The sequence below is a fragment of the Notechis scutatus genome, chromosome 5 (genome assembly GCF_049901735.1).
Source record: "Notechis scutatus isolate UNSWTSFEM ecotype Mainland chromosome 5, rNotScu1.2, whole genome shotgun sequence".
Taxonomy (NCBI): domain Eukaryota; kingdom Metazoa; phylum Chordata; class Lepidosauria; order Squamata; family Elapidae; genus Notechis; species Notechis scutatus.
The window spans coordinates 34,872,892-34,896,006 of NC_142013.1; the positions used below are offsets into that span (position 1 = coordinate 34,872,892).

Sequence of the window (23,115 nt, forward strand, 5' to 3'; positions counted from 1 at the left end):
AGTTGCCCTTTCTGCAGAGTATAGTCTGCAGTCAAGAGGGATGTCTCCAATGTCTCCAACAGCTGGTGCTCCACAGTGTCTTTCTTCAAATCAAACTCCATGAAATCTCCCATATTTTATCACTGCATCTAATGGTTTAAAACAAACTCTAGGAAAAGCTCTTCTGAGATGTTGAGGTATGTAAGTTGACACAGATTTGTGTTGAGAAAAAGTAAGATAAAACACAATAATTAATAAGAATTGTACAGAACTTACCATTCTCAGTTTGCAGCTTCCCTTTCTGCGCAGTGAGATCATTTATCACCCGGGTCATTTCATCTACTTTAGTCTTGGCCTCACTGAGATGATCTTCAAAAGTCCGGCAGAGTTTCTCTGCATTTGCCTAAAGCGATAGAACAAACTTACTGTAAGCAGGAAAGGAATTTATTTGTTGTTTTAATGTTTTCTAGTGCATTTTAATGGAATGTCTGTCAGCCGCCTAGAGTTGCTTCTGGCAAGTTGGGAGGCATACAACTTTAATAATAAATAAATGAAATACAGTGAAAAACTATAATCCAGTCACCCCTGACTCTTTAGACCTTGGATATTGTTAAATTTGGCTGGAAGAAATTAAAACAGCATACCAATAAATAGTTAAGGGGGGGAAGGGGATCTGACTGGATTTTTTTTTAAATGTTATTATATAACACAAATCAGCTGATTCTTAGTCAAAACCTACACATTTAAAATGCTAAAATCTTTTAATGATATAATTTCAAGACTTTTACACATTCATCTCCAAAGGTAACATTTTGTTTTTTTCTCAGAATATAATAAGAAATTTCTTTACCTATGTATCAATCAAATTATTGCTTCTCATAAGTAATATTTTACTTGAATCATATCACCAAAAACAAACATATAGAGATATATTATGACATATGAAATGAAATTACTTAATTAATAATTTGGAATTATTTGACTGAATTCACGAGATAAAATATGTTACTTAGACAATAGTATGCTTCTGTGAGCTTTAGACATTCTTTTAGAAACTCTTGTCAGTAGTTGGGAGAAAAAAAATATCCCTAGGGAATATTTTACAATTCTTCCTCACATCATTTATTATTAAAGAAAAGTAAAATGGAAGTTTTTCTGAAGAGCATGATGTGCTCTTACAATAAACTGTCACCCACTTCTGCCAAAGTCCATAAAAGATGCTAGCTTAAAATTTCTGCAAATGAATTCAGAAAATGTCAAAGCAGTCTGTGGTCACTATTTTTAATACTCATTTAGTAACCAACAGTTTAGTGACTAATTTAGTGACAAATTACAATGGAGGTCTATAAAAAAGGAAAATTGAAGTAAGATCAGAAATTAGAGTTTTGGATAGTAAAAAAAGGTAATACATTTTCTCTCACTTTGTGTGTGTTTGTGCATACACCCACTTATACATACATATATACATACCTAGCACATACATAGGCTGGATAGCATGGTGATTAGGGTGCGAGCATTGACAGAAGAGACAAGTTTGAAATCCTGGTTGCTACTTACCTTAACTTACCAGTAGGAGTCCTTGGGCAACAGCCCCCTGCCTAATGCTTCACCTGCCTATCTCAAATACGGGAGTCTAAGAGACTCGTGCTGGTTCAGATGACACTTGAACTAACAAGATCTGTATCAGATGTAGGGGAGCAAGGGCAACCTGACAATAAATGAGCTCCTGGAACCAATCATACATGGATGGGACAAAAGATTTTGGAATTAATGAAATGCTACTATAATAGCAGATCTAATGAGAATGGATATATAAAATGATGAGGGAACTATGGATGGACAGAAAACCATAGCCACACTAACTAGAAACAGCTAGTTACCCAGCTCTTCAACATAGTAAAGAGGAAACTGTTCTTACAACTTAAGATAGACCAACTATCTATCTATATCTCTAAATCTACTGCACCTATACCTCTATAGATTCAAACTTTCATATTAAATTGCTTTTACCTTTCCCTTGACCAGCTGCTCCATGTTAGATGATAGGTCATCGGCCTCTAACTTCAGCTCACTTTTCTCTTTCTCCAGTTTTTGTTTGACCCTCTGCAAATTGTCAACTTGCTCCCCGAGCTCAGCTATGCTGTCCGCATGCTTCTTCCTTAGTGTAGCTGCAGTAGCTTCGTAGTGCAAAGTGGCTTCTTCAAGATCCCGTCGAAGTTTGAGAAACTCTGCCTCACGTTTCTTGTTCATTTCCAGCTGTGCTGAAGTAACACCTCCAGCTTCCTCTAGTCGCTCACTTAGTTCTTCTAGTTCTCGGGCCAGATCTGATCGCTGCTTCTCCACTTTTGCTCGGGCAGCTCTTTCTGCTTCCAGTTCTTCCTCCAACTCCTCTATTCGGGCCTATCAGACAGATTAAAAACACTTACGTATTCCACTTATATATGCTACAAACTGTATATATAACCTGAATGTATGCCTAACTCTGAACCTTCTCTCTTTACCTAGTTGAATATGAATCTGAGTTTCAGGTCTTTCAAAATTCTATACCAACTTAGTGGGCAGAAAATTGTCTTGAAAGGAAAGAGAAATCCTTTAACAATTAAGGGCAAGACTTCCTCTTAGCCATGGCAGTACACTACTAATCAAAAAGCCCCAGAGGATGACTCCTTCATAATGGACTTCTTGGGATTTATTGATATGTGTAATATTGGGAGTTGCTGATTACTGACTGCACAGTAAAATGGCAGGAATACATAGAGCTCTTTTGACCACCCCTCTGTTCAATAAGTTCAAGTATCATCCATGAAATTTCCTCTGAATTTATCTTCTCTTTTATCCTAATTTGTAAAACACAAAATCAATTATCAGACTGAAACAGAACTGAAAGAAAAAATGCAGGATAATATTCTGCATTAGTTAGAATATTAATTGTAGAGCAAAAAACACCATAGCATAATGAGGCCTAGTATCTAATTTCTATCATCCCCAGGCAGCAATATTACTGGGATGACAAGAGTTGCAGTTTAACCTATAATTGGAGGAAAAGCCATAGAGGTATTTAAATAAGAGTAAGTGTCTGATATGTATTCTGAGTACATGGTGAATTTACTATGATTCCACCTTCTGGAAAGGTAGTTTTGTATCATTTCCCCAAGACATCAGGCTGCAGTTGTATTTGAAATTATATAGAATAACTATTGAACTTTGCCAGGTTTATTCTAACTATGCATAAAATTACTCTAAGGGTAACTTGAGATGCAAAAATCCCAGTGTATAAAAGTAAACTTTGATGGAGGTGATAAATACATATTTTTAAATCTAGAGTGTCTTATGCCCCTTTAAAATTCAAAGAAGTATAAATTACAAGGTAAAGAGAAGCTCTTTTTGTAGTTCTTATCCATGTTTTGACTCTGCACTAGAACTGTCAAAACAGTTTAATTGCATATTCCACTTCTGGGCAATGAGCAAGTTGCAGCATTATTAATGGCACTTCCCATAACCTCCCCTCCAAAGAGAAATGAAAACTAACTTTGGCAGCTGTTAAACCAAGATGATCATGGAGCCTCCCTATATCAATAGCTAAGGGGAGTATTTTTATTCCTGGAAGGGCTTTGCTCCTGTACAAATTCAGTGTTTATGTCACGTATCAACATAGTTCATGTTGTCTTCCACGATACAATCTTATTCTGTAACTCACCAGCCGCTATATACTTATAATCAAGGGTATTCAGAGAGATGTTTTTGTTTTTGCTGAGTATATCTTTTCTCCCTCTCCAATTCACTTTCTCTCATATATCTTTCTTTCCAAGTGTCTCACCTACTCTTTTATGACTGCAATCCAGCAACTAAGTCCTGCCTATTAGTTGGAACCCCTGCAGTTTAGGAAGGAGATTTCAAACCTGCTTTTCTCAAGTGATCAATAGTTTTTTTTCCCTGAAAAGTGCAAAATAAAACTCAATTAAGTTTTCTGTGTGTTGGAGAGGGTGTATATAGGTATACGCAGGGGTGAGATTAATTTTTTTAAACAAACGGTTCTGTGGGTGTGGCTTAATTGGTGGGCGTGGCTTGGTGGTAATGTGACTGGATGGGCGTGGCCAACTCAACATCACTCACATCAAGGCACATAAGTCACTTTTTTCAGTGCCATTGTAACTTTGAATGGTCACTCCACACAGCAAAGTATCAGCAAAGAAGTTGAAAAGGCTCCAGAGAAGTTCCTGAGACAGGAAGTCTAGTCCTGCCAAGAATGTAATAAGGGTTAACGGAGAGGCAGTTTCTGCCTTCCTTACAGGGTTAGGCCAGTAATTTCTTCTAACAATCGGTTCTCTGAACTGCTTAGAATGTTAACAACCGGTTCTAGCAAATAGGTGTGAAGGCGTAGAATCCCACCCCTGGGTATACGTACTGTGGAGGGAATGAGTATTGTTCTCATTCTCCTCACAGGAAGTGAAGAGCACTTCTTTTAAAGCCGGAATGATGGATAGCTATTTATATCTGTGAGGAACCCAGAGTTGCACATTATATAAATGGACAAGCTATAATTTCTGATTTCCTGGGATCAGGAAAATTATTTGGAGGACTTTCTTTCCAAAATAGCTACTTAACATAGAGTATTAATGAATTTCCTGTTCCAAAAAGGCAGAAATTCATAAATTCAGAAGAAAGTCTCTGGAAAACAAAAATTGGGAGAGCTGTGGCTCCAGTTTGCATCTCCTGTTCTAAAGGTCTGAAATGATGAATTGGATGTGGACTCACCAGTCATGGGTATCATTTATAGCACATCTATCATTTTTGTTTAAACTGTGGATGAAGGGATGTATGTTGGGCATAGGAAATGATAACTGATTCTGATTTGCATTTATAATCAGGCTGTAGAAATGACTATATAAGGCCTGCCAGCATTCTGAAGGTGCACCTTCTTATTTAATTACCTAGATATTTTTATGTATATCATTATAATTTAATCATTAAATCCTCCCTAAAGAAAGAGGAAGAGGAAGTGAATTAAAAAAAGGAATCCAAATCATATTAAATCCAAAACTCCTTTCAACATTAGATGGGTTTAAAAGAAAAGTAGATGTACTCATGAAGTAGTAGTTGGAACCTCTAGCTATGGGAAGACAACACATGGAGAAGCATTATCTAGACTAACAACAGGACATGGATTTTTAAACAGTATAAATTTTGCAAATTATATTAATTGGACTCCCAATTTATGAAGCAGCACTAGAGTGGAGAATGTGATCTGGATGTTTTCTGTGGAATCCAATGACATCAAGCAAAACTTTTCATACATGGATGTCTCTAATTGCCAGAAATTCAGACTGAATGGTACTAAAGCTGTTCAGAAACTATATTAAGATACACCATTTTGATCCCAAACTGTGAGGACCATTATTTTCCAAGAATGAATCCAATGAATCCAATCAAATGAATCCAATCAAATGTGCATAAGAGCCTATATTAGGGATTATATTCTTATCATGTCTACAGATAGTTTATCACCAGCCCTGTTTAAAGTGAAAAATATTCTAGGCATCTGAAGTGACTAGAATCGAATCTTGAGTCTTTTCTGTCATGTTTCCTGCCTGCTCACCCAATTATTGAGGCATCTACTTGGGTTGACCTTTACAAATAAGAGATTCTGGGGTATAGCAGTGTATAATTTAAGAAATAACAGCAACAATAATAATGTTTATTATTGCATATTTGTTCCATTGGTACAGGTTATTTTTGTGTGTGTAACGCACTTTGGTTTTAAGTGTAAGCCACTAAAATTTACTTTTGATTTATAAATCATAAATAATTACCAGCTCAATGAAGGAAAAGTAAGAATCACTCATTATTTACCTGAAGCTCTTTTATCTTTTTTTGGAGCTGTATCACTATGACCTGTTCATCTTCAATCTTAGAGTTCATTTGACTGATTTCAAATTCTTTCCTGTTAATGCAATAGATGTTTAGATGTGGTGGAATATAAGACAATTAATCAGAATTGCCTTATTGCTTTCTAAGCAGAAATGCAGTTTCAGGAGTAATGGCCACCATGACTGCTATTTATCAAGATTTTTTTTTAAAAAAACCTAGTTGTTAATGCAAATTTTTAAAAAATGTTATCTTATTTCTTGATTTGCAAACTAAGCAATCCATGGATATTGTACTTTTAATAACTCTGATATTGGGTGAAGTTGGTGTACTTTGTGCTACATTTTGATCTGCTGCCAAACCCAATTTGCTGTAATAAAAGGAACGCCAGCAGATCAGGGGAGGAAAATAAAAACAGAATCCTACAACACAGAAGCTTTGTTTTGTTTTGCTGCCTCTTATTATTGAGGTGTAAAATTCAAAAGCTCCCAAGGTAACTTTTTAGGTAGGAATATTCCCCCGACCTTTCCTTTCAAAAATCTTATTAGCTATCAATTCTCAAACCCTCCTTTCCAAGCTATCCACTTCTGTTATGTGCAAGTTGTGACTTACTAATCAAACATACCCACCAGGCACATATGACAAAACCTCAGGGGACTGACAAACCTTCAGGTTTTGGCTGCTTTCCCTGGATCAAAAAATGCAGGGAACCTCCAAGTACTCAGCAGTTTATATTGTAAGTCTAAGTACGTGGATTTATTTTCACATAGTTGGTAGTTAGTTTCCATGTTTAGAACTGAATATGAAGGGCACCCAAAATTGCTTATACCAAAAAGCACGTCCCTTCTAGATATTTTGGACTTCAACTTCCATCTGTCCCATCCAGCATGGCAAATTGTGACGAATAAATAATTGGGGAAATTGTGATTGAAGGCATTAGCTTGCCTTTCTCTATGTTACCATAACAAACTGAATTATTAAAAGCCATAAATAACCTTACTTCTTTAATTTTTCTTCCAGTTGCAGTTTATCATTCTCTAAATCCATGACACTTTCTTGAGTCAATTTCAAGTCTCCTTCCAGTTTTCGTTTGGCTCTTTCCAGATCCATCCTCACTTTCTTTTCTTGTTCTAGAGAGCCTTCAAGCTACAGACATAAAAAGGTGGAAGAGAACACTCTATAGATCAAGGCTTCAAGGGGTATGAATTCTGACAGTATCTTACATTTAGTTTCATAAGTTATAATAAAGTATAGAAAAATTATACATCATGCTGAGACATAATGTGGGTTATTTGGTTTTGTTTAGCATACTGTATGAGTCTAGCCATGATAGTTTGTAAACCATCACTTCTGGCTAAGCGTGATGTGTCCATTGAACCAACACATATGTTCATGCTTCACATTAGGCCAGTGTTGTTGAAAAACTTACTGGTTTACTTTAATTCATTTTTCTCATGGCAAAGAATGGGTCTGAAATCTATGGTAAGAAAATCAAAACTATTACTCATCAAACACCCAGACAATCAATTAAAAAGCCCAATTTTATTCAGTTGACTCCAAGAACGATTGGATAAAAGATCTCACCATTCCAGGTCAATATGACAATATAGCAATAATGAGAGTTGTACTCCATTGGATCTACAGGCACTAGTTGCATAAGGTTTACCTAAGCAAATCAACAACAAACCAAACATACATCATCAACTTGTTGCTCCAGTTTTACTTTAGCCTTGCTCAGACTATTGACTTTATCCTCTTCCACTTGCAGGTCATCTAAGGCCTGTTGATGAGCTTCCTGTAAAGATTTCTTTTCTTTCGTAAGTTTGCTGATAGTTTCATCCAGTGCTGCCATTTCTTCTGTTAGGTTTTTAACCTGAAAAATGAAATGGAAGTAAGTACAAAAGTCAAGAAGTATTTGCAGAGTCAATGCAGTTCAAATGCATTTTGATCCTTATTTGTGAAAAACAATGTACTTCTGATTCATACAAAACAAAGAAAGCTGCTCCTTTTTTGAGTATGCCCTCATGTAAATTGAATCACAGACATGCCCTCATATAAAAAAGGAAGCAAAATACCTTAGATGAAGGATTTTCAGTTGCAAAACCTATTTTAAAAAATATTCTAGAACTCCTTGTCAAGGAAAAAGCTCTAGTGATCCAAAACAGGTTGTGTTTAATTGAGCTTTACCTTCTCTTGGAACTCTTATCAAAATTTTACAGTGAAGAACACAGTTTGAAAAAACTGGGCTTAGAGTATTGGAGCAGAGACAGTTCCGTATCTAGGTAATAAAATATTTTGTTCAAAATAACCTGCACAACAATTTTCAACACTCAAGATATCATAGCATATCCTCCAAGCAACTGTGGATGTGGCCAATACCTGGAGAGAAGAGTCTGTGCATAGAAAATCTTATGTACATTATTTTAGGTTCCATAATGAAATAAATGTTTGTGTGTGTGTGTGTGTGTGTCCTCATTTGTGTGTGTAACAAATAGTCAGGTACTGCATTTGTTCAAGTGAATGCTATGAGGAAATAACAGAATTATAGATAGTTTCTATAGGCATAGATATCAGGATGACAAAATAAGAGGAGGAAATAATGTAATTTATATAGATTCTGCCCATCTATATCTTTTTCCTGAAAAATTATTAGACCTTGAGTTAGCAAAATCTGTAACCAATGTCTATATGTCATCAAAAACATCTACAGTATTCAATTTCACTGGACTTAGTGGAGATTTAATGTTTCTCTGTCTACTTTTACACCATGTACAATATTACGAAGTTATGCTATTGCATTAGTCCCCCTACTATGCCTTTTTCTTTTTCTGGTCTTAAATCTCCAACTGTTGTAACCTTTTCCCACTGAGAAACTGCAGCTTTCTGAAGCATAGTTCAAACTGTGGGCATTTTATTTTTGATTCTTTACTCTTAAATTCACTTTTTTTCAAAGGGATCAATATTTGCCTGACATTTTCATTAAGCTATCCATCACGATCCAAATATTCCTTTCTTGATTGTTCAAGCATATCAGTGAAGTTATGAATGATTTCATTCCAACATGTAAAATTTAACCCATTTTTAAAATCATTATACAATTAGACCACGTTGATTTTTTAAAAAAATATTAAAAGTACCTTATTTTCTGTAGCATGTTTTTCTTTCTCAACTTTTGCCAAAGTAATTTCAAGGTCATCAATATCTTTCTTCAGCTCTGAACATTCATCTTCCAGCTTTCTCTTCTTTGATGTCAACTCAGAGTTCATCTCTTCTTCATCTTCTACCCGTTCAGTCAGTTCTTTAACTTTGGCTTCCAGCTGGATCTTAGATTTAATCAGTAAATCACATCGTTCTTCTGCATCTGCAAGGGTATCTTGTTCCTGTCAGAATTTGCAGAGACTTGTATTAATGGCTTAAGAAAACCTATTTAGGTAACCAATCATCAACTATAAAAACACATAGAGACTTGTATTAATGGCTTAAGAAAACCTATTTAGGTAACCAATCATCAACTATAAAAACACATAGGGACTTGTATTAATGGCTTAAGAAAACCTATTAGGTAACCAATCATCAACTATACATTTCAGTATTAAGCCACAAAATTGGAATCTAGACTACATGCTACTCTAAACCCATGCTAGATGCAAGGGATTATTGCAAAAACAACATTGTTTTGAGTTCTTGGAAAAATATTAAGCAGCATATACCAAGGTCTGGATAGATGAAAAGTATTCACACCTGGCTTTTAAACTGGCTCTTTATTAACACAGTGAAAGGACTAGACTATATGGTTTTGTGTGGTCAAAATTAAACTTGTTTAAACTTTCAGTTTTTGTGCTTTATTTAATCTTAGCAATCTATGTTACCGGCACATTGTTGAAGTTTTAGGCATGATAGATGGACAATGGATCTCTTCCACCACTTTTACCTTGAAATTGGCATTAAGGGGACATATTCTTCGATTTTAGAGGAATTATATGGAAGTTCTAGTAATAAAAACCAAAGACTTCACTGAAAAATGGGACTAAGAGTAGGTAGAAAGAATACAAAATTACTGTTCAGCAACTTATACAATAAAAATATTGAAATAGTGTCTAGATTCTGCTTTTAGGGATTACTCTGCAATAAAGAAACCAGGAGTCAGACAATATGCTACAGACTTGTACTTGGTAGGTTCACAATGAAGACTTCGAAAAAGATTTTCAAATGCTGTCATGTTTCTGTACCTACAAAGATCAGAATTGTGTAAGGAATGGTTTCCATGTGATATTTTATGGTAGTGAAAGATGGACTTTGAAAAACTAGGATAGAAAAAGTATTGATGGTTTGGAATTGAAGTAGTTGTAACAGACTTCCTGGGATATTGTGGATAGCCAAGAAAACAAATGAATCATCAAATACATTAACTCAAAGTTCACACTGAGACAGAAATAACCAAGTGCAAAATATCATACTCTGGACAGTATGTGAAGACCCAGCTCTCTAGAGAAATCTAGAAAATGTGAAAATAACAACAACAACAACAAAAAGAACAACCAGCAGCAAGTTTACAAGATTCAGTTACAGTAGCAATGTGTGCACCATTAAAAGACCGACAGAACAAGCTTGGGGTCAGATCATCCTACAGATGATCTATATACTGTATGTAGTCACTAGATTTAACAGTAAACTGGCACAAAATAATCAGACATACAGCTCTTTTGTTGATGGGGGGGGTGTTGTACTGTTTCTAAATGTGTTGTCAGCAACTAGAGATTCATGTGTGAGATTGGCACCATAGAAGTAATTTTATAAATAAATAATAACTAAATAAACTTTCAATTCTAATTGCAAGTGACAGCTCCATTTATTGTGGATTTTTAAAGCTTCCTTTTGGAATAATATAAATTTATTACATCTAAACTTAACACATTTACCACCAGATGTGGCAAATTTAGATTATTCCAAAAGGAAGCTTTTTTAAATTAAAAAAAAACAACCCTAGAACTACCGTTTTTATTTCTGAATCCTATACATATATCATAAAAGTAAGTCCACTTTCATCACTATTTATTCTTGGATGAATACAGATGGTCCTCAAGTTATGACCACAATGGAGCCTGTCCATCACAAATGTAAGTCATTATGGTCATAAAGCAGGTTACCCACAGGCCCAACTGGATTTTACAACCCTTTTTTCAGTGATCCTTAAGCAAATGACCAGTACAATATTTCAGCTTCTATGATATCTCAACCAAAATTAGTCATCTTTCAAATAAATATAATAACATCGCAAAGGATTAATGAAGTAAAAAAGTATTTGGTATAAATAGCTTCATATAAATAAATAGAATAATCAGTCAATTGAGATATAAGTTCAATATAACAAACACTTAAAATATGCATTTTTTTTCTTTGCCAATGCAAAAGTACACCAATAAATTGTATATAAAATGCTATAGTACATATCCCAAATTTAACATTCTGTTTCTTTGTTGATTTGCCATGGAAACTGATTCTGAGACTGAAATATGTATAAAAACATTCATATTTATATCCAAGCATTTAAAGTTTTACACTTCATGTATTTACATGTAAAGTAATGTTAACTAATGCAGAGCAAAACGAAGGCTGTCATCCTTAGTTGAACAAATTATTGAAACTGGCTGTTGTTTTTCTGCTTTTTCATATTTATTTTTTAAAAATAAAGCAAGGTAAATTTATTGTGAAGAATACTTGCAAAATATGATAAACTAAAAAAAAACATCCCCCCCATTTTATAGAGTAAAAGATTTATAATATGCCTCTTATTAATTTTTATGTTTTTTAATATGTTTCTCCTTTGAAATTTGTATATCCTTCTTTATATAGATTTATATTATTTGTTCAATCTATGCTTTTGCTTTAAAAGGGAAAATGCAGAATTATTACTTGTGTTGGAAGTTAAAACCCACCCCTCTCCTAGAGAAATGAAATATTTTAGTACATATTAAAAAGGCAGAATATTTCCTCTAAAAGAGAAGTAGAAACTCAGAGAGGCAGAAACTTAGCCCCCCCACCTTTGCTAATGGGCCATTAAGGCCTGGGCCAGTCTATTCTACATAACAAAGATCTACCTCCTTCAGGCAGACCCATAATGGGAATCCCAAAGTCCTTTCATTACATCATCATCCAGCAAGGCTCAACCAAGCCTGGGACTCAGGACAGCCTACAGAGTTGCCCCTACATGGCCCCACGGGAGTCTGAAAACCAATCAGAACCCAAGCTCAAATTCAAAGTCCAACAGAGGGCATAAAACCCAGGTACTTTCAGCATCTCTTCCCTTTTTCTTCACCCAAGAGCTCCAAGGCATGTGATCCTGTCCACCATTAAACCATCTTTCCAAACAGCCTCCATGTTTCCAGTGTCTTTTTCCCCACTTGGAACTGAACCCAGAAGGATATTTCTTCCAACACTTGTTTACTTTTGGAAATTGACTATTCTCTAGTAATAGAAGATTTTTTTTTTACCAACTTTCTTATAGCAGCATTTTATCAATGGAAAGAAAATTCTTCTCTTTGAGCTATAAACTTTGGGGAGCCATATTGCCCAGCAGCAAGTGTAACAAATAATAATAAAAGATTTGATTTGATCTCAGGCATTTCTTTTTTTAAAACAAAAACCATACTCTTCATTCCAATTTTCTCTTGCTGCAAAATGTCTGACAGTCAAACATTTTTGTGAACAACTTTAGTACCTATCAATTTTATTTTTTATAAGATGGAGAATGTTTCAATCATTTTTAGCAAGTCTTCGATTCTATTTATCTATTCTTTCTTTATGATTCTGTATGTAATTAAATGTTATATACGAAGTACTCAAAGAAAGGAAGGGGACTTTTTAGTAAATTAAGAATTGAAAGTATTAAAAGTTTATGCTAGAAGTAAATGGATGCTGTGCCCCTGGATTTCACTGTTTGTACTTAGCAGGACCAGTTTCACAGCAAGCTTCCTGTGCTGGACCAAAGTTTGGGTTGGATTAATTAACACTGATATTTTAATCTACTTACTGCTTGCAGCTGGAGAAGAAGGTCATTCTTCTCCTGTACAAGAGAAACTTGTTTTTCTTCAAGCTCCTTCCTTCTGGCTTCTGATTTTTCTAAGGCCTCCTTCAATTTCAGGAACTCTTCTTTCATATTAGCCATTTCTTTTTCAGTCTCTGCTGATTTTAGGAGGGGTTTGATCTTAAAGAATAGCTTCATCCAAGGCCAATTTTTCACAACCATGAAAGCTCGAATGTTCCACTGGATCACAAGGAGGGCATCTCTGAAGGGAGGGGGGAAGGAAGGAAGGAAGGAAGGAAGGAAGGAAGGAAGGAAGGAAGGAAGGAAGGAAGGAAGGAAGGAAGGAAGGAAGGAAGTCTTAAGTTATCTGAAATAGAGCTAATTTTAGTACTAGTACTTGGATCTTTCCTCATGATCTTAGGTCTTTGTAATAATTTGTTTTCTTTTATGTACTAAATACTATAGTGACGCTACATATTTTAATAATTCCTATTTCTAGATTTTATGCTTCATTTGTGTACATCATTTCTACATTTCTTTTGCATTTTCAAAGCAATATGTACAGCTATCTATTTCTTGCACAGTATCAGAAACAGCTGTGACAGTTACCATTACTATGTCTATCTGTTGTTTTTATTCATATTGTGTAAGTATACTTTGAAATTAGAAAACAAGAAGTTATGAGCCTTTACTTATATGAAACAAAAGGATCAAGTTCTCTTGAAAAACTGCACCCATTTTTCCTTCTTAGTGATCTAAATTTAGGTCTTTCTCCACTGCTGAATTATAGTGCTGTAAACCTATCCTTGAATCCATGTAATTTTTTGTTTAGTGTGTCATTCCACAACAAATGACTCCTGGCGGTTATCTGAGGCAGATATTTGGTATGCCTATTGCCACTCATTATCTTGCCCTTATTGCCAATGTTTCAAGTTACTGCAGTTATCTTACTTCCCACCATAGTCAGTCACGGAAAAGCCTGACAGGTTTTATATACCTTGAGGTTGTCCTTGGATAATGTTAGAATAATGGAGGAGAGGTTACATTAACAATGCTGTAACTAAGGATGACTTAAGGCTGTCTGGATTTCATGAGTGGAGCACAGGAAGAAAAAAATTAGCTAGAACATGCCACTACAGAAATAGAAGTGGGGGAAAAAAATCTTATTCAGCTCCGAGTCAGCATAAAAATAACCTTGTTTGCATAACATAATAATATGGAGAAAGAAAGAAAGAAAAAGAATACATTTTTTTTCTGGCATTTCATGGCATTATTCACAATTGTGAAATATCAGATATTATATGAACTACTTTGAAGTTCCTTTACATAAATCAAATTTCTACTGCCTCCTCAAGCTAGCTCCTTCACATACAGTATGTAATTTTAGAGCAGGAGTTGCCAACCTTTTGGACCTCAGGGACCACCAAACTCATAATTTTAAATCCCGTGGACCAGAGACCCTGGGAATATCCCAAAAAAAGTCTGCAGGAAAATTCCCCATCCCGTTTTCCTACCGATTGATCATTCTTTATTTGGGATTGCAGGATACCTTCCCTAGCTCTGTTCTCAGGGGGGGAGAGAGAGAGAGAGAGAGAGAGAGAGACTTTTGGCTTCATGCAAGAAAAGCAGCAGAAGCAGCAGAAGTCTCTTTCTCTCCCCCAAACTCTGCCAGAAATGAGTCTTTGTAAGACTTGTCGTGCTGGCGCAGCCTCTTGGAGCAGGATGCCTTGCAGGGTCCCAAAGACTCATTTCTGGTGGAGTTTAGGGGAGAGAAAGAAAGACTTTTGCTGCTTTCCTTGCGTGCAGCCAAAAGCAGAAGAAGAAAGAAGCAGAAAGAAGGAGCCCAGTGGCCAGGCCAGGCACGTGGGGTGAGTGGGGCAAGTTCCCCCACTCTGTCCCTTCCCTCCTCCCCTCACTACCTCATGTTGTTTGCAATGCAAGCCACACAAGCCTTGTGTTCCCATGGCCCATGTGGGCAGCATAGCCTTGTGTTCCTGTGCAGCCTGGATTAATTGTTTTTGGGGGTGCTTTGGGGGTGACATTTCTCTGCAGACCACCAAAAATTTCTCACGGACCACCAGTGGTCCCCAGCCCACTGGTTGGCGACCACTGTTTTAGACTACAAATTCCTAGTCCACATGGTGAAAGTAATGCTAGCTGGTAAATTTGTAAACTGCATTATCTGGATGATACTAGGCTGAGGAAAATTGCTATATAATATAATCACTTGGGGAAAAAAAGAAGTAATGATTTGACCCCAGTATACAGTGTCATGAAGAGTATGTAGCATAATACCTTCGTTCTACCATCTTCTGGAACTCATTGCGCATCAGTTTGCCTCGGGCTCTTGCTTGAATTAGTGTTAAAATCTTGGCTAATCTCTCATCTCTCATTTCTTCCAGATGGCCTAGGAGACCAGCTTTAAAAAAAACCTGAAATACATGCCATCAGTTTGTCAAATAAATTTAATCAATTGTTATTGGTGACACATAAATCAGTTTCAGACATGTAACAAAGCACAACGGTGTAAGGGCATAATAATAGTTGTATCAGCACACTGCGATAGCAAGATAAAAATAGTAGAGTGTGAAATCTTAATGCTGTTTTAGATATTGCAATATCCAGTGTATAAGGTGGTTAATTAAATAATTGAAATTACTATTGACTCTTGAACTATAAAAATGTATTTCATTTTTCTTTAAATTAAAAATTGTAAAAGCAAATACTATAGAGCTTAGAATATATCTTTTTCCATTAGGCTTTTTCCTTATAAAAAATTGCCATTTAGTCCTAATGATAGGTCCAATTTTTAAAAAAACACTACTTAATTTTCAGCAGACATTTTAAAAAGGTGACACTGAGGATTCAAACAGTATTCCATTCTACTTTTCCAGGCTATGAAAAAGACAGGGGAAGGAAAATGCAAATATTATAAATAAACTATGACATGGAAATTGTGACTATATAAGGAGAGATTTGGATTCTGGGACCACAGACAAAGTTGTCTTGAAGATGGACTGGGCATTGAGGCCTTGAATAAGATAACTCAGGACTCGGTCCTCAATTCTTCAATATTTTTACAAATGATTTAGATATAGAAATGGAGAAATGTTTATCAAATTTACAGATGGCAGAAAATTGAATGGGATAGATATTATTTTAGATAGAAATAAACTAAAATGATATTCAGAGAGAAATAGGCTGCAAGTAAAATAATAAATTTAAGACACAAATGAAAAACTCACTTTGGAAAGAAAAAATAATTGTACAGCTTTAGGATGAGACATATCTGGCTTATAATATTTTTCCTGAAAAATATCTTAAAACAGAATTTATTTGATGTAGTAGTTAACCATCAGGCTAGAAACTGAGAGACTGTGAGTGATCTTGCCTAGTCACTTTCTCTCAGCCCTAGGAAGGGGGCAGTAACAAACTACTTCTGAAAAAGCTTACTAAGAAAATTGAAGGGATGAAGGAAGTTGCAAATTTAGGCTGTATCAAAAGAAGTAAGATCTCCAAAACACATGATATAATAGTTCCATATTATCGTTTTCATTATCGTTCACTTGGAATAAGTTCAAAGAAAGGTAGTAAAATGATTGGGGGCTAGAAATTGGAGGCTAGAAAAGATGTTGATGGCCCTAAGGGGATTGAGTACAGAAGGCTGAGAATACTGCAGCAGCATTCTTAGGTGTACAAATGTAATAAAACTGTTAAAATTGGTTTAGAATTGGGACTGAAACTAAGACACATAGTGACAGATTGCTTACTGTGCTGCTTACTCTTACAACTACTTACAGAAGCAAAGTTATAGATATATGTATGTGTATATACAAATAAGTGTAAATATAATAACAATGTGTATAATCAAATAAGTGTAAACATAATATCCCATTGCTAAATGAAATTGCTCTAGTCACTGAGCCATATTCTGCAATGTAGAAGGCCAGACAATCTAGCAATGAAAATATATCTTCTTCTGGGTAGTGCACATGCAACACAGCAGCTTTTCCCTTCCAACTCTAGGATTCTATGAGGGATGTAATATAATTTCTAAAAATGAATATATTAGAAGGAGGAAAGCTAGGTCATGGATTTTTTTTATTCTAGTGCAAAAGCTCATGTCTTCTGGAACTTAATTAAAATATGCCAGCTAAACTACAGTTGACAGGAGCAGCAGCAAATTAATAATTACCTGCTCTTCTAGGCTAGCAGTATGTTTAAAGCTATGTGTTAAGTAGAGAGGTAGGTGTAAGCAGGAGAGGAGATAGATTCATGAAGGAAGAGAAAGTGCTAGATTTCACAAGTGCTATATGGGCACAAAGGCAAGTAATAATAGCCACTATCTTTCTTCCACTGTGGTTCTTTGACAAATGGATAGGTTGTTAATCTTTTGGCTTTGGTGCAAGGAAAAGGCAATCATTGGAAAGCTGTGGGCTCAGGACTGAGGGTGGCCCATCTAATATTTGACAGTATCAAATATATCGAAAGTATCAAAGACAGTATCAGGTATAATTGAAATTATCTTTCTGTATTTTATTTGAGGCAAGGAAACTAATATAAATATAAACCCAAAGGTTATTTACTACTTTGATTTCCTGTCACATTCCATATATACAATAAACAAATAGACTCTGTCATTGAAAAAGAAAAGCTTTTGAAAGTTTTAAAAGCATCCTGCTCAGGTTTTAATTGACATTTAGGAAATTTAAATGGGAATAAATATTACAACATTTTGCCTATCTGTATAAATATCAGGTTGGCAAACAGCAGGAGTTTTAAATGAAACCTAAGGCTGGATCTCTGTTAGTGATTTATAAAGGCTTCTACAGTAATTCAACTACCATTGTGCCATATAACAAAAAAGGCAGGTTTTATATCATTACTATGGCCAGGTAATGCTAGAAGATTCTCTATATCACTAGTGGAGAAATGGTCTCAGTTGATATTAAAAATGGTCTTTTTCAAATATATGAACGCTGATTGATTTGCAGCCCAGATACAATAACACCATTTGGACCTAAATGTAGCTGATCCTTAACCAAGGCACTATATAAATGCTTCTCCCTTTATGTATTTATTGCCAGCCTGGATACAGTAAAACATTTGGACCCAAATTACACAGTGGCTGATCCCTACCCAAGGTACTTTAGATATGCTTTTCCCTTTATTTTTATTTGAACCATAATAGCATTCTGGTAAGCTATTTATAATGGAACTACTCCACTGTGCAAAGAAGCCAATAGAGAATCTAGAAAAAAAAATGGAGAAATGTTGTCTGTTTCTTCAGAGTTGGGGGACAAAGCACTGTAGAAGGATTTCAAGGATGACTATAAATCCACAGGATCAAACTTTTCTTTTGCATTAAAAGATTCATATAATTAATTGAAATCTCAATGTCTACCTATAGAAAGTAAGGCTATGGATCTGGTAGTTGATCCATTTTAAATATCTCCTTTCCTTCTTGAGATAAAACTATTCTGCCCAAACATAATGCAAACAGACCTTATCAATAGGGCTGTATATGAGGAGATACATGATTAAACAACATAAATTAAGGGTTATTCCAACTCTCCCTTATAACAGTTATTTCATTCTAAAAGAGTTTTGATCCAGGTACCAACTAGGAACATGTCTTTCCATTTTCTCCATTGCTGGATTACGTGAACTGGTGTACCTTGGTGTGCCCAAAGCGGTACTGGCTATGATCAATATCCAAAGAACCCAGTAATTTTTCAGCAGCTTTTCTGCTGTCCACAAACTTGTCCTCTGGAATTGCAGAAGGATTCAGGATGCGATATCTGGTTAGAGCAAATAAATAACAGACAAAAAGAATTAAACTCCAAATCATGGTGTAATTCCTTCCTTGATTTAAGAATCAGGAAGTCTACTAATACCTCACAGTGACTGCCTTTCCACAACAAGCTTAATACTTCAGTAAAAAATGTAGAGATAGTACTTTATTTACACAGCATACTAAGCTTATTTATTTATTTAAAACATGTATATAACTTGATTGGTTTTAATCTGGATTAGTTTTTTGTGGTTTGGCAGATTGTGACAATTTATAGGATATGATTAAGATTTCATTACTATACGAACACAAAAATGTAACCAGATTAAGTATGTTTAGTGAACCCAGACACTTTGTCCATCTAATCAAATATGTCTACATCAATCTTTCTCAATCTGGTGCTCTTTGGAGATGCTGTAACTGCACCAGCCAGAATGTTTAACTCATTCTGGGCCACTATCCATGCAGACTGAAAATTCTAACTGTTAGATTTGAAGGCAGCAAAGCTGAGGAACCACAAATTTATGCCTTTCTGGGAAAATGTTTATTTTTGGAAGTTGAGATGGGTGCAGAGGCGGTATTCAGCAGGTTCTGACCAGTTCTGGAGAAAGTAGAGGAAATTTTGAGTAGTTTGGAGAACTGGCAAAAGACTGGAGATTTTACAGTATCTTTCCCCTGCCACTCCCACCAAGAAACGGTAGTAAAAAAAAATTGAATCCCACCACTGGATGGGTGCTACATATGTAGTGCATTCTGTGGAATCAGAAACATCCTTTTGTCCTCTTTGAATGTGAACCATTGTATATTCTAAAATATATCTTGCATTTCATTTTTTTATTCAAAAACAGTTTGGCCAGAAAAAAAGAACTAGATCTACTGAGATGCTACTAAAGAACAAATATCAGTTCTGCAAATCAAACAATTTGACTGTGCCATTGGTTTTCACAATACCTTTGTTTAAAGTCAGCATAAATCACTCTATTAGGAAAGCCTTTGCGGCAAATGCGGATTCCTTCCAAAACACCATTACAGCGAAGTTGATGGAGGACAAGGAAAGCATCCATTGCCCCTGAAATGATAGGATAATAAATGCATTCCTATATACACATGCTTAAAAGCAAGATTTTCCCACCATTAGATTAAGTATTAATAACAAAATATATTCTAAGAGTTTTACCTGGAGTTTTTGTTTCATTGGGAATAATGCATCGCACAAAGTGAGGAGATGTAGATCGTAAATTAGTCATCAATTTGTTTAAATTTTCCTAAATACACAGAGAATAAACGATAGAATTAGAGAGAGTATAAATTGCCATTTATATCATGAAACTTTTAAATCATTTAAACATTTAAATCACAAAACTGCATCTCACTTACTTTGGCCATGTCATGTGGGGAAATTTACTGAAGAAAGCAATTATTTTTGGAAGAGTTACATCATAAATTACCATACTAACTTTATAGGACACTAACTGTAGTCCTAAAATGAAGCGTACATCAGTTCTCTGCTGTCTATTCAAGTTTTCACTTAGAGTTAAGTATTCTTATTTTGTTATGATTTAGATACAATGCTAAATAATAATGTTATATCATATGATAATGAGTTTGGGTGAGTTTTGGGCTTGAGTATTCAAATAACATTTCTTCCACTGAAGAAAATTAGAAACAGCTGCTTTCTAAAAGTGAAAGTGTATTGTTATGATGCCTGTCTTGGATTACACTGTGTTTAGTTTATGCCACACAACCTGAGGCCTCATAATTGCCTATAACTTCCAAAAATACTATGTGTACTTCCCAGAATTCCAGAATCACCATTAGATGCAAATTATAATTGTTAGCCTAGCAGAAGGGATAACATATTAAATATGAGGTACTGAAGTTGTTAACTGGGTATTCACATTTAAATGAAATGAAATCACATTTTGAAATGAAAATAAGACTTTTGTCCTAGTCCCTTTTACCTATTTATAATTTTTTTCTCAATACTTCTGGCATAATATCTTCCACATACTATTTACAGACTGGATGCAGCCTTTTTTCCTGAAAAAGGTTATACACCGTGTACACCACATCATCCAATTTTAAACTTTAAACAAGACACAATGGTTGGAAACTAACCAAAGAGAGAAGCAACCTGGAATTGAGAAGAAACTTCCTAACAGTGAGGACACTTAACCAGTGGAATAGCTTGTCTTCAGATACCATGGACGCTACATCATTGGAGGTTTTTAAGAAGAGACTAGACAGCCACTTATCTGGAATAGTAGAGGTTCTGCTGCTTGAGCAGGGGACTGGATTAGAAGACCTCCAAGGACCTGTTCAACTCTATTCTAAACTATTATTTGTTTAAATAGCAACCAATTTGGGATAGTAGAAGTCTCCTGCCTTGAGCAGAATTGGATTAGAAGCCCACCAAGCTCCTTTCCATCCCTATAATTCTATGATTCTAAACAAGCAAACTAAGTTATTTGTCAGTTTTACCCACCCACCATCTTTTTGTTGTTCAATCAGGCAATCTGGTCTTTCTAGCAAGATCTGTTCCTGCTCTTTTACACCACATATTGGGGACTGCTGGGCCAAAATGATCTTGCAGATTTTTTTTTCTTATAACATATTCTGACTGAACAGAGGTATCTGATAATTTTAATGAATTAAATACATTGAAGGAAGACCTATCTTCTGTATTAAATGCTAACACTGAAAAGAAATACAAACAAAATTAAACACATAATATACACTCTTGAAAGTGTGATCTTTGATTATTTAGCAGTTATTCTATTTATATATTTGAGTGTGACAAGCAGAAGTTGCACTATTTATCCAGAATTGCACATTTTCTACAATTTGGGTTAAGTCACAAATTTTATCAATGGCAAAAATATTACCTAATATATAGAACATAAGCAAGGATCTTTCATATCTTCTGTGAAAATAGCCACCTATGCTGGTCAGTAAGGCACATTTGGATCTTTGGTTTTGAAGTATCAAAACCAAAGATCCAAATCTTTGATTCTCAGATATGTATTATTTACCAGGGACTTTGGGCCCTAGTTTGCTAAACAAGGAATTATGGCCTGTTGCATAAGTAGATTTGCATTTTAATAATCCCTACATTATGGTTTAGCATTATATATTAGCAGAGCTTTAAAAATTTCAGATTATATTGTGAACTCCTAAAAGGTAAATGCTGTCCAATTACTCTTAAGAAAGCAGACATGCCAGCTACCTTTGAAAAAGAATCCAGATGACTGGGAAGTGCCTTTGGTCACTGATCTAATTCTGAGAAATCTAACCACTGGTTGCCATGAAAAGTAACAATGAATCCTGTGGAACTTTAAGTATTCATATAATTATTTTAAGAAGTAGTCCTTTTTTAAGTGAACATGCTGAAAATTCAAACCTTGTAAAATGAATTTTTAATTATTGTTCTGTTTAATCTGAATATGTTATTTCTGCAGTAGCGAAAGAAAATAAATGAGATGTTATACTTAAAAAGTGAATGTAAAATTACTTTATGCATTGATGACACTGTCTGGAAGGAAGCCCCTTTCTTGCGTTTCTTCTCTCCACTTTGATCAACTTGAAATAAAAGGAAAAAAACAGAATTAACTTCTCATTACAGCACTAACATATAACCACAGATGTTTTATGTGATTTAGAAGTTTAGGAGTATTTTAGAAACAACAAACATATTTCTTTTGGTTCAGTGGTATTTTCAGTGTTAAAATGTTAGGCAAATCTTTGTGGCTGCTTGTTCTTTTGAACTTCCTCTATTCTAGAGTCCAATCTTGGGCCAGAAGCAACCATCCCTTGATGTCAAGTATTGATAAAAACTATTGATGTCAACTATCAATTAGAATTGATCTTCCATGAAAGCTCTGTGTCCAAGAGTTACTGTATAGACCAGGGATGTCAAACTCAAGGCCCAGGGGCCGGATCCGGTCTGCGGGGTACTTAGATCTGGCCTGTGGGGCTGCCCTGGAAACAGCAAAGGACTGGCCCATGGTGCCTCTGCCAGTGAAAATGGAGCTCAGGAGGGCTGAGGGAGGTCCTCTTGAGCTCCATTTTCATTGGCAGAGGATTGCAGGAGGCCATTTCAGCTGAAAACAGAGCATGCAAGGGCCGTGGGCGGCCCTTCCAAGTTCTGTTTTTGCTGGCAGAGGGTTACAGGAGGCTGTCGCAGCCAAAAATAGAGCTTGGGAGCCCATTTTCGCTGGCAGAGCACTTGGGCCACCCCAGGCACCTCAACATGAGTGACATCAAGCTGGCCACACCTACTCTGGCCATGCCCATCCTGGGCCCCCAAGGTCAAAACAAACCTGATGTAGCCCTCAGTGAAATTGGTATAGACAATGCCTAATTGGAATTATGCTGATCATATGGTTAATTGGTGTAAGTGATGTCATTTCAGTTTTGAGAAATTGTGATGTAAAAATGTGTAATATGTGGATAT

General features: G+C 35.5%; 1 protein-coding gene across 1 annotated transcript in view; it reads right to left on the reverse strand.

Moving 5' to 3' along the window:
* Positions 1-23,115, reverse strand: part of MYH15 (myosin heavy chain 15) — a 90,549-nt gene that overhangs the window by 37,251 nt on the left and 30,183 nt on the right. Inside the window, exons 18-29 of the mRNA XM_087966535.1 lie at positions 22,174-22,241; positions 19,840-19,927; positions 19,614-19,731; positions 18,546-18,669; positions 15,164-15,300; positions 12,875-13,130; positions 8,982-9,224; positions 7,541-7,717; positions 6,845-6,990; positions 5,830-5,920; positions 1,990-2,379; positions 256-382 (exon numbers count right to left, since the gene is read on the reverse strand). Coding sequence (XP_087822661.1) covers positions 256-382; positions 1,990-2,379; positions 5,830-5,920; positions 6,845-6,990; positions 7,541-7,717; positions 8,982-9,224; positions 12,875-13,130; positions 15,164-15,300; positions 18,546-18,669; positions 19,614-19,731; positions 19,840-19,927; positions 22,174-22,241 — 1,965 coding nt within the window. The remainder of the gene's footprint in view (positions 1-255; positions 383-1,989; positions 2,380-5,829; positions 5,921-6,844; positions 6,991-7,540; positions 7,718-8,981; positions 9,225-12,874; positions 13,131-15,163; positions 15,301-18,545; positions 18,670-19,613; positions 19,732-19,839; positions 19,928-22,173; positions 22,242-23,115) is intronic.